Source organism: Salmo salar, chromosome 13 (genome assembly GCF_965601325.2).
Source record: "Salmo salar chromosome 13, fSalSal1, whole genome shotgun sequence".
Lineage (NCBI taxonomy): Eukaryota > Metazoa > Chordata > Actinopteri > Salmoniformes > Salmonidae > Salmo > Salmo salar.
This window is the reverse complement of record NC_138303.1, coordinates 70,434,436-70,450,943: the sequence shown is the minus strand read 5'-3', so window position 1 is coordinate 70,450,943 and position 16,508 is coordinate 70,434,436. Positions and strand designations below refer to the sequence as shown.

The window sequence follows — 16,508 nt, the reverse complement described above, 5'->3', positions numbered from 1 at the left end:
ATGTCAGGAATTGTGAAAAACTGAGTTTAAATGTATTTAGCTAAGGTGGATGTAAACCTCTGACTTCAACTGTAATTCACAAGTGATATTATTGTCACCCATCAGACTATTCTTAATTTAATCTCGTCTTTACATATACTAAATAATGTGTGAATTTGTATTTATTTAGAATGGACCATTGTCTTGCACCTGTCTCGAAACAGGGGCAGCGGAAAAACCTTTCTTATATGCACTTAAATAGCGGGTGGAGGACGCTTTTGCCATGATTTATTTTCATGCCAGCCAGGTAGGCTATACTCCTGTTGTAAAGATAAGCAATGTGCTTAATATTAGGATAGTTGAGAAATAAATATAGTCAGTTTACATTTGCATTGATGGCAGAGTGATTAGAGGGACAATACAGTGCTGAGTACCAGGCAGTTAGCAAGTTTGGTAGGCTACTAATGACCAGCAGCATCAGAGCTTGGAGAAGCGTCATTACCGTGACTAAACGGTCACTTGAAATTTGACTGCCTTCATGACTCGTGACCGCCGAGGTGGCGGTAATACGGTCACCGCAACAGCCCTAGTCAAGGTATCACATGGGGTCATCTGTAAATACAGTTGAACAATTGTAATCAAGTTGAATTGTGATTCTTTGGAGAACAAATTTGTAAATGCAGTGGCGTTTAATTGAGCTGGTACTTCAGAGCATGTGGGCTGCATTCCAAGTATAGCACAGTTAATGTTATAATGATTAGAATCAAACCAAATGACCTGAAACCACATCACATCCCTGTTGTACCCCATCTATTTCTGCTATCATTTGAATTATCTGTAGTGTGCATAATTTGCAATGCTTTTATTTGACTTTATTAGGTTACTGAGTCACACTACATATTTCATGTAGGGTAGAATAATTTCCAAAGTGCATCAAATACCGTAATCCATAATTGTCCAATAAGACATGATGCATAGCATGCACAACCTCTTTGCAACTTTTTCTGATGAACTGCAACAAAATAAAGCTAAACACAAACTGAGCTTCATCCAGACGCAGTCCACCCACATGTGCGTTAGGGGCGGCGGCCCAATTGTTATTAGTCAATAAAAATAAATATATATATATATTTACTATAATTATACTATAATTATACTATAATTCATAGATTATGTTTGAAATGCTCATAAAAGTGTGGTAAATGTGTCCATTTTCCTGTAAAAAAAATACACGGTTCAAAACAAGTTGTTACTTACTACACTCCTTCCAGTGACTGCCAGCAGCTCCGCGGGCACATAGGCCATGCGAACATTGCTTGGATTGTTTTGTCAGCTATTTGCTATCAGGGGGAACCGCCCCAATGAAATTGCAGGATTTCATAGCATAAATTATAACAGCACAAAGGAAATGGACGATCCTAGGGACCTCAAAAGTGCGCTCAGTCAGAAATTATGGGTCTGATCTAGTATCCTTCCCAATGAGTCTCTCGCGCCAGACAGCTTACTTCCGCACTAGAGACTAGAAGGTACAGATGCTGCTAAAGCAAACAGCTAATTGTAATTAACTTGTAAATAAATAATCATAACAGTCATGGAAGCCTGGGACCTGATAAACCGGACATCTACATTCGACAAGAGTCAAAGGACAGTGGGATACACTAGCCAGAACCTTCTCATTGCGGATCTGGTAGGACAAAAAAGCATTACTGTGGCTGGCCAATTGTATTGTTCATCAGCTATTGCTAGCTAGTTACCTTCCATGCCAATTTCAAGTCTTTCTAAGCTAATATCTGACTAACTCGGAAATATTTCAATTATTTCAGGATGGCTAGTGCATCATGCTTTGCGACATTATATTAGCTACATATCCCCAGTTAGATCATATGTTTTCACTTATTACATCTGCATGTTGTTGCGCTCTCCCTGGTGCACTAGTTCATTCTTGAGCTGGCTGCTAGTTCTAAATAGTATAATCTAATCTGTTCAAAACAGTGGCAGCATGTGTAGCAGTGGCCATTCGGTTTTTTACATGTAAAAGTGAAATAGGTTTATTTATGCTGTTGTTCAAATTCACAGATGTTTTTATATATCTTCTTAAAGAAACTACCGGTAGTTCAAAAACTCCAACCACCCCACACTTTCAGCCAATCAGCAGCTGCCACGTGCGTCATCCATGTGTCTATATTAAATCCCTGCTCATGAAACCATTGACCCAGTGAAACTGTCTGCGAGAGAATAGAATGCTTACTGCACATCGTAGCAAACCGTTTTGCAACAAGTCTCTCTTACTGTTCAGGTTAGCCCCTCCCTGTTTTGGCCTGTTTGCTTCTGTTTGGTTCCTAGTAAATACACGCCAGGACTGGGCTGACATTGAACTCACAGTTGACTGTGATCTCAACGGTCTGGACATCTGTGGCGATGTCGTTGATGGCGGTGCATTCGTACGTCCCCGCTCTCTGTCTGGAGATACTGGGGATGTCCAGGTACTCGTCCTCCGATACCAAGTCAACTGTGGAGGTAAACAACAACAAGAGGAGAGGTAAACAATAGGTGAAGTAAGAAGCAACAACAACAACCCCAACATGTGAGGTAAACAACAACAACAACGAGGTTAGGTGAAGTGTACGGCCATCCTATATCAAATCAATGGCCCAATTATTCACCCCACTGTTCTCCAAAATACCTATCGTACATGTTTTCCCATTGGAGAAAAGGGTCAGCCATCATTTTCTAGACCGACCAACTTATTAAAAGGCAGGGTGTTTGAACTGATAAAAGCCTCATCCTCACGTAAAGCAGGAATGAAATAACTCAGGTTGTATGAAGACCGACGCTGAAGGAGATGGCTGCCGTTTTACGATCCCGTAACCAATTGTGCTATTTTGTATGTTTTTTCGTGTTATTTGTAACTTATTTTGTACATCATGTTTCTGGCACCGTGTCTTATGACCGAAAAGAGCTTCTAGATATCAGGAGGAGCGATTACTCACCCCGTACTGGAGGAATATTTTTTCTTCAATGAGTCGGACGGGAAGGATTTACTTCAGCCGCACGACAAGGCCCTCATCCCCATCATTTGGAGGAGAAAGAGACAGAGGTATCGGGGACGAAGGTCGGGTGCCTTGTAAGGATCACACGCCGACAGGGTAATCTACCTTTACCATCGGTCCCATTAGCCAACGTACAATCAATTGATAATGAAATAGACAAACTACGATCACGTATATCCTACCAACGGGACATTAAAACTGTAATACTTTATGTTTCACCGAGTCATGGCTGAATGACGACATGAATAACATACAGCTAGCGGGTTTTAAGCTTTTTCGACAGGATAGAACAGTGGCCTCTGGTAAGACTAGGGGTAGCGGTCTATGTATATTTGTAAACCACAGCTGATGCACGAAATCTAAGGAAGTCGCAAAGTTTTGCTCGCCTGAGGTAGAGTATCTTATGATAAACTGTAGACCATACTATTTACCAAGAGAGTTTTCACCTGTATTTTTCGTAGCTGTCTATATACCACCACAAACCGATGCTGGCACTAAGAAAGCACTCAATGAGCTGTATATGGCCATGAGCAAACAATAAAACGCTCATCCAGAGACGGCAATTCTAGTGGCCGGTGACTTTAATGCAGGGAAACTCAAATCCGTTTTACCTAATTTCTTCCAGCATGTTAAATGTGCAACCAGAGGGAAAAAACTCTAGACCACCTTTACGCCACACATAGAGACGCTTACTAAGCTCTCCCTCACCCTCCATTTGGCAAATCTGACCATAATTCTATCCTCCTGATTCCTGCTTACCAGCAAAAACTAAAGCAGGGAGCACCAGCGACTCGGTCAATAAGAAAGTGGTCAGATGAAGCAGATGCTAAACTACAGGACTGTTTTGCTAGGACAGACTGGAATATAATCTGGGATTCATCCAATGGCATTGAGGAGTACACCACATCAGTAACTGGCTTCATCAATATGTCCATCAATGACGTCATTCCAACAGTGACCGTGCGTACATACCCCAACCAGAAGCCATGTATTACAGAAAAATATCCACACTGAGCTAAAGAGTAGAGTTGCTGCTTTCATGGAGTGGTACTCTAACCTGGAAGCTTATAAGAATCCCAATATGCCCTCCGACAAACCATAAAACAGTCAAAGCCTCAATACAGGATAAAGATTGAATCGCACTACACTGGCTCCGAAGCTCGTTGGGTTGTGGCAGGGCTTGCAAACTATTACAGACTACAAAGGGAAGCACAGACGAGAGCTGCCTAGTGACACTAGCCTACCAGACAAGCTAAATTACTTCAATGCTGGCTTCGAGGCAAGTAACACTGAAGCATGCATGAGAGCATCAGCTGTTCCGGACAACTGTGTGATCACGCTCTCCGCAGCCGATGTGAGTAAGACCTTAAAACAGGTCAACATTCACAGGGCCGCAGGGCCAGACGGATTACCAAGACGTGTACTCCAAGCATGCACTGACCAACTGGCAAGTGTCTTCACTGACATTTTCAACCTGTCCCTGACTGAGTCTGTAATACCAACATTTTTCAAGCAGACCACCATAGTCCCTATGCCCAAGAACACTAAGTTAACCTTCCCTAAATGACTACCAACCCGTAGCACTCACGTCTGTAGCCAAGAAGTGCTTTGAAAGGCTGGTCATGGCTCACATCAACACCATTATCCCAGAAACTCTAGACCCACTCCAATTTGCATACCGCCCCAACAGATCCACAGATTATGCAATCTCTATTGCACTCAACACTGCCCTTTCCCACCTGGACAAAAGGAACACCTATGTGAGAATGCTATTCATTAACTAAAGCTCAGCGTTCAACACCATAGTGCCCTTAACCTGTTAGGGCTAGGGGGCAGCATTTGCACGTCTGGATAATTTTTTTTTACCCGATTTAATCTGGTTACTAATCCTACCCAGTAACTAGAATATGCATATACTTATTATATATGGATAGAAAACACTCTAAAGTTTCTAAAACTGTTTGAATGGTGTCTGTGAGTATAACAGAACTCATTTGGCAGGCAAAACCCTGAGACATTTTCTGACAGGAAGTGGATACCTGATGTGTTGTATTACCTTTAAACCTATCCCATTGAAAAACACAGGGGCTGAGGAATATTTTGGCACTTCCTATTGCTTCCACTAGATGTCACCAGCCTTTACAAAGTGTTTTGAGTCTTCTGGAGGGAGATCTGACCGAACAAGAGCCATGGAACGATGATGTCCCATTAGACACCTGGCGCGCGAGTTCATGTTGGGTACCCTCGTTCCAATACGTTATAAAAGAGTATGCATTCGTCCACCTTGAATATTATTCATGTTCTGGTTAAAAAAGGCCCTAATGATTTATGCTATACAACGTTTGACATGTTTGAACGAACTTAAATATATTTTTTCCCCTCGTTCATGACGAGAAGTCCGGCTGGCTTAGATCATGTGCTAACAAGACGGAGATTTTTGGACATAAATGATGAGCTTTTTTGAACAAAACTACATTCGTTATGGACCTGTGATACCTGGAAGTGACATCTGATGAAGAGAATCAAAGGTAATGGATTATTTACATAGTATTTTCGATTTTAGATCTCCCCAACATGACGTCTAGTCTGTATCGCAACGCGTATTTTTCTGGGCGCAGTGCTCAGATTATTGCAAAGTGTGATTTCCCAGTAAGGTTATTTTTAAATCTGGCAAGTTGATTGCGTTCAAGAGATGTAAATCTATAATTCTTTAAATGACAATATAATATTTTACCAATGTTTTCTAATTTTAATTATTTAATTTGTGACGCTGACTTGACTGCCGGTTATTGGAGGGAAAAGATTTCCTCAACATCAATGCCATAGTAAAACGCTGTTTTTGGATATAAATATGAACTTGATAGAACTAAAAATGCATGCATTGTCTAACATAATGTCCTAGGAGTGTCATCTGATGGAGATTGTAAAAGGTTAGTGCATCATTTTAGCTGGTTTTATGGTTTTGGTGACCCTGTCTTTGATTTGACAAAACATTACACACAACTCTTGTAAATGTACTGTCCTAACATACTCTAAATTTATGCTTTCGCCGTAAAACCTTTTTGAAATCGTAAAACGTGGTTAGATTAAGGAGATGTTTATCTTTCAAAGGGTGTAAAATAGTTGTATGTTTGAAAAATTTGAATTTTGACATTTATTTGGATTCAAATTTGCCGCTCTTGAAATGCACCTGCTGTTGATGGAGTGCACCACGGGTGGCACGCTAGCGTCCCACCTAGCCCATAGAGGTTAAAACTCATCACTAAGCTAAGGACCCTGGGACTAAACACCTCCCTCTGCAACTGGATCCTGGACTTCCTGACGGGCCGTCCCCAGGTAGTAAGGTTAGGTAACAACACATCTGCCACGCTGATCCTCAACATGGGAGCCCTTAGGGATGCGTGCTCAGTCCCCTCCTGTACTCCCTGTTCACTCATGACTGCATGGCCAGGCACGACTCCAACATCATCATCAAGTTTGCCGATGACACAACAGTGGTAGGCCTGATCACAAACTACGATGAGACAGCCTATAGGAGGGAGGTCAGAGACCTGACCGTGTGGTGCCAGGACAACAACCTCTCCCTCTACGTGATCAAGACAAAGGAGATGATTGTGGACTACAGGAAAAGGAGGACCGAGCACACCCCCATTCTTATCGACGGGGCTGCAGTGGAGCAGGTTGAGAGCTTTAACCTCTTGGGGCTAGGTGGGACGCTAGCGTGCCACCCGTGGTGCACTCCATCAACAGCAGGTGCATTTCAAGAGCGGCAAATTTGAATCCAAATAAATGTCAAAATTCAAATTTTTCAAAAATACAACTATTTTACACCATTTGAAAGATAAACATCTCCTTAATCTAACCACGTTTTACGATTTCAAAAAGGTTTTACGGCGAAAGCATAAATTTAGAGTATGTTAGGACAGTACATTTACAAGAGTTGTGTGTAATGTTTTGTCAAGTCAAAGACAGGGTCACCAAAACCATAAAACCAGCTAAAATGATGCACTAACCTTTTACAATCTCCATCAGATGACACTCCTAGGACATTATGTTAGACAATGCATGCATTTTTAGTTCTATCAAGTTCATATTTATATCCAAAAACAGCGTTTTACTATGGCATTGATGTTGAGGAAATCGTTTCCCTCCAATAACCGGCAGTCAAGTCAGCGTAACAAATTAAATAATTAAAATTAGAAAACATTGGTAAAATATTATATTGTCATTTAAAGAATTATAGATTTACATCTCTTGAACGCAATCAACTTGCCAGATTTAAAAATAACCTTACTGGGAAATCACACTTTGCAATAATCTGAGCACTGCGCCCAGAAAAATACGCGTTGCGATACAGACTAGACGTCATGTTGGGGAGATCTAAAATCGAAAATAGTATGTAAATAATCCATTACCTTTGATTCTCTTCATCAGATGTCACTTCCAGGTATCACAGGTCCATAACGAATGTAGTTTTGTTCAAAAAAGCTCATCATTTATGTCCAAAAATCTCCGTCTCGTTAGCACATGATGTAAGCCAGCCGGACTTCTCGTCATGAACGAGGGGAAAAAATATATTTCCGTTCGTTCAAACATGTCAAACGTTGTATAGCATAAATCATTAGGGCCTTTTTTAACCAGAACATGAATAATATTCAAGGTGGACGAATGCATACTCTTTTATAACGTATTGGAACGAGGGTACCCAACATGAACTCGCGCGCCAGGTGTCTAATGGGACATCATCGTTCCATGGCTCTTGTTCGGTCAGATCTCCCTCCAGAAGACTCAAAACACTTTGTAAAGGCTGGTGACATCTAGTGGAAGCAATAGGAAGTGCCAAAATATTCCTAAACCCCTGTGTTTTTCAATGGGATAGGTTTAAAGTCAATACAACACATCAGGTATCCACTTCCTGTCAGAAAATGTCTCAGGGTTTTGCCTGCCAAATGAGTTCTGTTATACTCACAGACACCATTCAAACAGTTTTGGAAACTTTAGAGTGTTTTCTATCCATATATAATAAGTATATGCATATTCTAGTTACTGGGTAGGATTAGTAACCAGATTAAATCGGGTACATTTTTTTTATCCAGACGTGCAAATGCTGCCCCCTAGACCCAACAGGTTAAGTTCCTTGGTGTCCACATCGCCAACAAACTATCATGGTCCAAACACACTAAGACAGTCATGAAGAGGGCACGACAAAACCTTTCATGTCTTGTATATTAAATGTCCTTATTCAACTGTTATTGTATGTCTTTGGAAAACTGAAAATGTAAAAAAAAAGTTTTTTAAGTTTTTAATGAAAATACACTATTTTGAAAAGACTACATCAACAGAGGCTTTTGGAGCAGCCCATTTATGTTGTATTCCTCACTCTATCCTTTTGTCACTGTTGTCGTAGGAAGGAGCGGACCAAAGTGCAGCGTGTGTGTCGTTCCACGTTTTATTTTCACTGTGAAACTATGCAATACATACAAAATAAACTGACTGAACAAAAACAACAAACCGTGACAAAGAGTTAACATACACGTACTCCAAATCAATCTCCCACAAACCCAGGTGGGAAAAACACCTACTTAAGTATGATCTCCAATTAGAGACAACGATGACCAGCTGCCTCTAATTGGAGATCATCCCATACAAAGCCCAACATAGAAATACAAAAACTAGAACACCACAACATAGAACAACTAAACTAGAAAATCCCCACTGTCACTCCCGGACCTACTCTACCATAGAAAATAACAGCTTTCTATGGTCAGGACGTGACACCTTTCCTTAAACATGTCGACCCAAAACTAAAAACAGCCTTCACGCCCGTCACCATTCCACATACTGACACATTCCTATGGAAAACATGACTAGCTGATTCACTAGCCTTTGTAGTATTGCGCTTTAACCATCACAGCTCTGCTCACAACTCGAATCACCTGACGAGGGTCAGGAGAACCCTCGGAATGCACAGGTTCGCTCGTGTCCCTGATTCTCTATCGCTGTCATGTGTCTCTCTCCTGTGTCCCTCTCCCTCGTTTCCATTTCCCTCTCTTTGTCTTTCATCATTCTCATTAGCCTCTCACTCTATTAACTTACTACTTTTTTCACTACTGCAAAATCAAATTCAGACTGCATCAGGAAGCTAAGTATCTGCTTCATAAAAAAACGTATTTGGAGCACTAGATCTTCAAATCCATGCATGTAATCCATGCAGTTGTGTGACAAGCGTCAATAAAACAAATGTTCTAAGGAATGTTATGTAGCCTACTTTGCAAATAGCGTTTTTTGTCTAGACTGTGGCTTTCCCCTTTATCGTTCTGTTCAGAAACTCAGAAATTACAAACTAACTTACATGTATATGTGTACCACACTGTCCAAAGAACAAGCTGAATCCATACCATACACCCTATGAACACTAACAATATGCCTTATAGCAGGCTGGGTATCTATCGACAGACTTATGGCAGATTCTCAAGACAGTGCCCCTGGCTGACCGTTAACTGAGGGATCATCAGAGGACAGAAATTGACAGACCGACCTTGTGCTCAACTACTGTACATACTGTGTAGGCAACAGTAGACAAACTGCAATAACATATACTTCACAACTTCACGTGTACAGACTGGACATTTTCTTCAGACATTACCAACAAGGATGATTTGAAGAGAAAATACAAGCAAGAGTATATCTAACGCACATTAAAGTGTCTGGGTTAAGCATGTTTTTTTACGGTACAACACAGACAGTTTGAAGGGGCCATGATTGCCAAGTTGGAGGTGTTCATATGATATCAATGTTTCCTAGACCATTTCATGGCTGCCGTAAAATATGTGTGCCGTTGGGGGAAAGTAGCTAGCTGATATTTGCAGTCACAGAGGAGACAAATCCCACAAAAAACAGAGAAAACGCAGCAGCGTACGCTGGTGGGCACCCGCAGGACTTCCGCTTCCTGTGTGGAGTAAGAAGAGAGGAAGGCCATGGGGGCCATGTTAGCTCAGCTGAGGCAGAGTTGCCTATCAACTGCAGGCGTTACTGTGCAACTATGAACACAAAAAGCTTGTGTGAGAAATACTGAAATGGACTCTGAAATATAACAGACTGTACACTTTGGAAAAAATCTAACAAATAAACACTGTGTTAAAATGCAATACACTACTTGAAAGTCCTGAATGCTCAATACTGAAGTATTCAAGTAGTACTTGATACTGAAAGGGTACAGGAGGACAAGTTGTCAGTGAGAGACGAGATGCCACAAAAATAACACAGCTTTCTGCACGCTGTATCCCCAGTCGCCATTTATTTCTCGCAGACTGAGAAAAAGTGTACACTCAGGAGAAAAAAATTGTGCAGCATTGAAGGTCCCCAAGAACACAGTGGCCTCCATCATTCTTAAATGGAAAAAGTTTGGAACCACCAAGACACTTCCTAGAGCTGGCCGCCTGGCCAAACTGAGCAATTGGGGTAGAAGGGCCTTGGTCAGGGAGGTGACCAAGAACCCAATGGTCACTCTGACAGAGCTCCAGAGTTCCTCTGTGGAGATGGGAGAATCTTCCAGAAGGGCAAGCATCTCTCTGCAGCACTCCACCAATCAGGCCTTTCAAATCAAATCAAATTTTATTTGTCACATACGCCGAATACAACAGGTGTAGGGCCCTTAACCAACAGTGCAGTTTTAAGAAAATACCCCAAAAAGAATAACAAATAACTAAAGAGCAGCAGTAAATAACTATAGCGGGGCTATATAGACGGGTACCGGTACAGAGTCCATTTCAGGAGGGCACCTGTGTCGAGGTAATTGAGGTAATATGTACATGTTGGTAGACGTATTAAAGTGACTATGCATAGATAATAACAGAGAGTAACAGCAGCGTAGAAGGGGGGCGGCAATGCAACTATTCTGGGTAGCCATTTGATTAGATGTTCAGGAGTCTTATGGCTTGGGGTAGAAAGTGTTTAAGAGTCTCTTGGACCTAGACTTGGCGCTCCGGTACCGCTTGCCGTGCGGTAGCAGAGAGAACAGTCTATGACTAGGGTGGCTGGAGTCTTTGGCAATTTTTAGGCCCCTCGTCTAACACCGCCTGGTATAGAGTTCCTGGATGGCAGGAAGCTTGGCCCCGGTGATGTACGGGGCCGTACACACTGCCCTCTGTAGTGCCTTGCGGTCGGAGGCTAAGCAGTTGCCATACCAGGCAGTGATGCAACGAGTCAGGATGCTCTCGATGGTGCAGCTGTAGAAACTTTTGAGGATCTGAGGAAACATGCCAAATCTTTTCAGTCTCCTGAGGGGGCATATGTTTTGTCGTGCCCTCTTCACGACTGTCTTGGTGTGCTTGGACCATGTAAGTTAGTTGGTAATGTGGATGTCAAGAAACTTGAAGCTCTCGACCTGCTCCACTGCAGCCCCGTCGATGAGAATGGGGCATGCTCGGTCCTCCTTTTCCTGTAGTCCAAAATCATCTCCTTTGTCTTGATCACGTTGAGGGAGAGGTTGTTGTCCTGGCACCACACCACAGGTCAGGTCTCTGACCTCCTCCCTATAAGCTGTTTCATCGTTGTTGGTGATCAGGCCTACCACTATTGTTTCATCGGCAAACTTGATGATGGTGTTGGAGTCGTGCCTGGCCATGCAGTCATGAGTGAACAGGGAGTACAGGAGGAGACAGCACGCACCCCTGAGGGGCCCCTGTGTTGAGGATCAGCGTGGCAGATGTGTTGTTACCTACCCTTACCACCTGGGGAGGGCCCGACAGGAAGTCCAGGATCCAGTTGAAGAGGGAGGTGTTTAGTCCCAGGGTCCTTAGCTTGGTGATGAGCTTTGAGGGCACTATGGTGTTGAACGCTGAGCTGTAGTCAATGAATAGCATTCTCACATAGGTGTTCCTTTTGTCCAGGTGGGAAAGGGCAGTGTTAAGTGCAATAGAGATTGCATCATCTGTGGATCTGTTGGGGCGGTATGCAAATTGGAGTGGGTCTAGGGTTTCTGGGATAATGGTGTTGATGTGAGCCATGACCAGCCTTTCAAAGCACTTCTTGGCTACAGACGTGAGTGCTATGGGTCGGTAGTCATTTAGGGAAGGTTACCTTAGTGTTCTTGGGCACAGGGACTATGTTGGTCTGTTTGAAACATGTTGGTATTACAGACTCCGTCAGGGACAGGTTGAAAATGTCAGTAAAGACACTTGTTAGTTGGTCAGCGCATGCTCGGAGTATACACCCTGGTAATCCGTCTGGCCCTGCGGCCTCGTGAATGTTGACCTGTTTAAAGGTCGTACTCACATCGGCTACAGAGAGCGTGATCACACAGTCGTCCAGAACAGCTGATGCTCTCATGTATGCTTCAGTGTTACTTGCCTCAAAGCGAGCATAGAAGTAATTTAGCTTGTCTGGTAGGCTCGTGTCACTGGGCAGCTCTCGGCTGTGCTTCCCTTTGTAGTCTGTAATAGCTGGCAAAGTCTTAGTACCAAGACATGCAAATACCCCCCCTCCCCCCCCCCAAAAAAAACCGTGGACGCCAAGTCAATTCCAGTGGCTTTTTATTACTGCTTTCATTCCCGATTTCCATCATATATATATTCCTTTTTAGGAGAGGCTATATTAATTAATCCGAGGCCACTACCAATGGTTTCAGGTCAGCGTCCCAAATGAAACCCTTCCCTATGAAGTGTACTTTTTTTGACCAGAGTCCTATGGGCCCTGGTCCAAAGTAGTGCAGTAAATAGGGAATATGGTGCCATTTGGGACGCAACCCTGGTCTAGCGGACAAACATTGCCAGTCAAGTACTGTGGTGGTGTGAGATACCAGGGATCCCTTCTGATCTGGCAGAAGCCTCTAAGCCATCTATCTATCATGAAGCGGGGAGAAGCGGTGAGGCGGCAGGGCGGCTGCTGAGCTAGGTCATGACTACATCGAGAGCTCTATACAGGGCTGGAAATATCACCAATCCCCCCTCCCCTCCTTCCTCTCCTCCTCTGTCCTCCCTCCCTCCTCTCCCTCTTGGGATGGATACGTATTTTCTTCTTTATTTGTCACTCTGGAAAAGCCTTGTAATAACTGGGCCCACACTGAATGGCCTCGTGGCAAGAGGATAGTGCACTGGAACTGTTTGTGATGGTGGTGGTGGGGCTGAGAGATTGAAGCTTGCACTGCTACTGCAATGAAAATAGGCATTGGGTTTGGCTGTATTCAACTGAATCCGGTTGTGTATACTGCCTGTATCTTAGGGAAACAGAACAGTGAGCAGTTAAATTATCAGAGTATTGGAATAGTCTAACATTTCTCCTGTCTTTATCAATCACACACATTTTGGAGTTGCCATGGAACTACAGTAAACACGCCAACCTGGATAGCAAAATACTTTGGATAACACCAATTTAGGCTGAACACCATGACAATGCAAAACCATAAACAACTTAAATAGTGCCATATAGTACGTAGTTGGAAACAAAAAACAATTGGATACAGTCAGAATCACTGGCGTCCTTGTGCTGTCTAAGGGACACAAAGCATTGACAACAGCATACTTTAACTTCAAGTCGATACAACAGACTGCTGGTTATCTACACTTCCCTTCCCCTGTTCCACTAAATGCCCCTTGCCCTTGACTTCGACCTCTACATCTCTCAGTTTGTTGGTTTTGATTAGTGCAAGGAATATAACAAATCCCTTCCATTAATTTCAGTGGCGGCTCCCAGTTGGGGATGGTTAAGAGATTAATAAAAAATAAGTAAGCTGTCAGGGTGCCTGTTTTGATCACAGGAGAGCATCTGGGAGAATTTTTTGGGGGGGCAAAGATAAAACCTCTGAAATGGCTTATTTGGTTTATTTCATATGGAAATGTGTCTCTATTAGGATGTTTGTATTGCACTATCATTTGTTCTCGCATTTCTGAGGAATTAAAAGTAGCTAAGTATTGATGGATACACAAATTGCTAATAACGACAATGCTTTAACTTTCCATGCCAACCTTCTGGGAATATGAAATCTAGAATAATGCTCATTGATTTCAGTTGAATGAAAACAAAAACAAACAATTGAATTCATTGTATTTCCAAGCTAATTGCTCTTTCAATCAAACAGGTTTAGATGGAGATTCTGTACGTTTTGCAGTTGGATAGTATCCTGAATCCATTATTGGGTCAAACTCCCTATCATACTAAAGAAAAATGTGACATGTTCCAGGAAACTAGTTGTATGTTGCGTGTCACTACTTCACAGGAGAGCCATTTGAACTTAAACTTTCTTTGAATCAAAATGCTATTTTTGGCAGAAATGCCTTCTGGAACATGTGAACTTTCATGTGCCTTAATAACAAACTTGCATGCCATCTGTAATAAGAACAAAATTGTTAAATTACAAGCCTAGTTGCTTTGGCCACAGAAAAAGTCAGCAACCTTCCCGCTAGCCATGATTGGCTGAGATAATGAATGGGCTGGATATGCCGAGAGTTGAGTTCGGATTGGTCTGCCATGTAGCACAGTTCTGTCTATAATATGAGCTGGTCAGTATGTGTAGGTAATCCTTTACTATGCAGCTTTTTTTTAAAGATATCACGTAGTAGAACTGCACAAGGTAGCTCTCCACTTTCTGGAGGACTGAGTTTTGAAATCAGTGGAATTGGAGTATGATAGCTAAGGAGATGGTGAAAATTCTGATGTTTGATAGCAAATATGCAGATGGAGTCAAAAAGAGAACACACAGACGGCTGTTGTATAAAACAACGGTCTCCTGATTACATCTTCAAACTAAGGGCAACCATGGCATCCGTGACAGAGAGAGAGAGAGAAGTGTCCATCCATGTATATGGGTATTACACGTTTCTAATTTAGTCAGAAATTCATTTTCATTTCAAGTTAAAGTGAAACTGTTAGCTAGCTAGCTAACGTTAGCGGGCTGGCTAGCTTGCTAACATTACATGTATGATCTGTGTAGTAATATTAATCATATCTGAGCCATTTGCATTGTTAGTTATAGCCTACTGTTAGCTAGCTAACACTGAACCTGGTTGGTTCATTACCTGCAGATTCATGCAGGGTAGTAACATTATAAGTTGTGATTATGGTTAATTTTTTTAGCTAGCTAGCTACATATCTAAACAAAAGACTCCATTATGCAAGTAACTATTTCAATAGAATGTTAATGATGTCACCACGACAACTGTCGATAGACGAAGTAAGTAAATTCTCTCTGGCTATCTACTCTGATTTCAGAGCACTCTCGTCTGAATGTGCCAGAGCGCAGAATAACTGACACATTTACAAATGCTCAACACCTGTTGAATATGGCCAGTGTTAGTAAACGTTGGCAAAAAAAGTGTAATTAAATTGTTGCCAGCAGCACAGTTGCAGTCACCAATGCCTGGATAACATAAAAATAGCTTACTAAAGCTCTGCTAGGGCGAGTAAAATGGTCAGATTGAGCTCTTCTCTCATTTGTGTCTGGAAGTAGCTAGCAACCTAGCCAACGTTATCCTCTTAGCTTGGGTGCTTGAATCCTGTTGTTAGGGCAGAACGCTCAGATTGACCCTACTTTTCAGCCAGAGCGTCCAGTGTGTGCTCTGAACTTTCCGAGAGCCAAACAATCTGACTTTACGAACGTCCAGAGCACACTGGCACTCCAGATTAAATTTACAAACACACCCGTAGTATAAGCCAGCCTTTAGTCTTGAACCTTTGGTTGTTTAGTACAAAGCCTCACATGTGAATCCTTAGAGAGATGGTTGGGGCTAAAGCTTAAACAGGTGTGAACGATGTTGAGTGGGTGTAGATAAAGAAGAGCTCTCCAGTAGGTACCAAATCATTCAAAGGCCATTTTCTCAAAAGTGAGGTTACAAGTTTATCAACTTTCAAAGCAGAATTACTTTCCCATTGTTCCTCAACTGTAGTGTATGATATACCATTTTCTAGCTCTGAGTCTCTAATTTTATCCAATGTAAAAACACTATGGTAGGTCACAAATGTGGGTCTAATAGTATTTATTATCTGTGTCATAACTGATTATTTTTACAACACATTCCAACTAAAGCGTAATACAATATACTGTATATGTAGTAGCAGGGTGCAATTATGGGTCCACTAATTAGTGTTGCACAATTCCAGTAAACTTCCATACACCTTCAGTATTTGTATTATTATTTAGACAGTACAGAAATAGCAGGGAATAAAGAGCAGGGGAAGCCAAAGTAATATACTGTATGCTCTGTAATATACTGTATGGTTTGTGTCAGAGGTGTTACCACATGCTTCAGCTAGTTTTACAAAAGACTACACCTTTGCTTTACACAATAGTAAACATCATGTTATGTCAGCTACACTACGAACAAAAAAACAGTTGACAGTCATAAACAAATATAGCACTATCAAACAGAGGACCTTGAAGTAAGAAGAGCAGAACAAGTACAGTGTCCACTGCAGCACTGTTGTACTGTAAATTTCCCCTTTCTGTGGTAAATACAATCTGCATGGTTATTATCTCCATTATGC

The 16,508-nt window shown here is 42.1% G+C and overlaps 1 protein-coding gene across 2 annotated transcripts in view; it reads right to left on the bottom strand.

Moving 5' to 3' along the window:
- Nucleotides 1-16,508, bottom strand: part of LOC106567646 (opioid-binding protein/cell adhesion molecule) — a 613,793-nt gene that overhangs the window by 37,474 nt on the left and 559,811 nt on the right. For both annotated transcript variants that reach the window (XM_082960288.1, XM_014137182.3), the window contains one exon: nt 2,360-2,488. In XM_082960288.1, the coding sequence (XP_082816414.1) occupies nt 2,360-2,488 (129 nt within the window). The remainder of the gene's footprint in view (nt 1-2,359; nt 2,489-16,508) is intronic.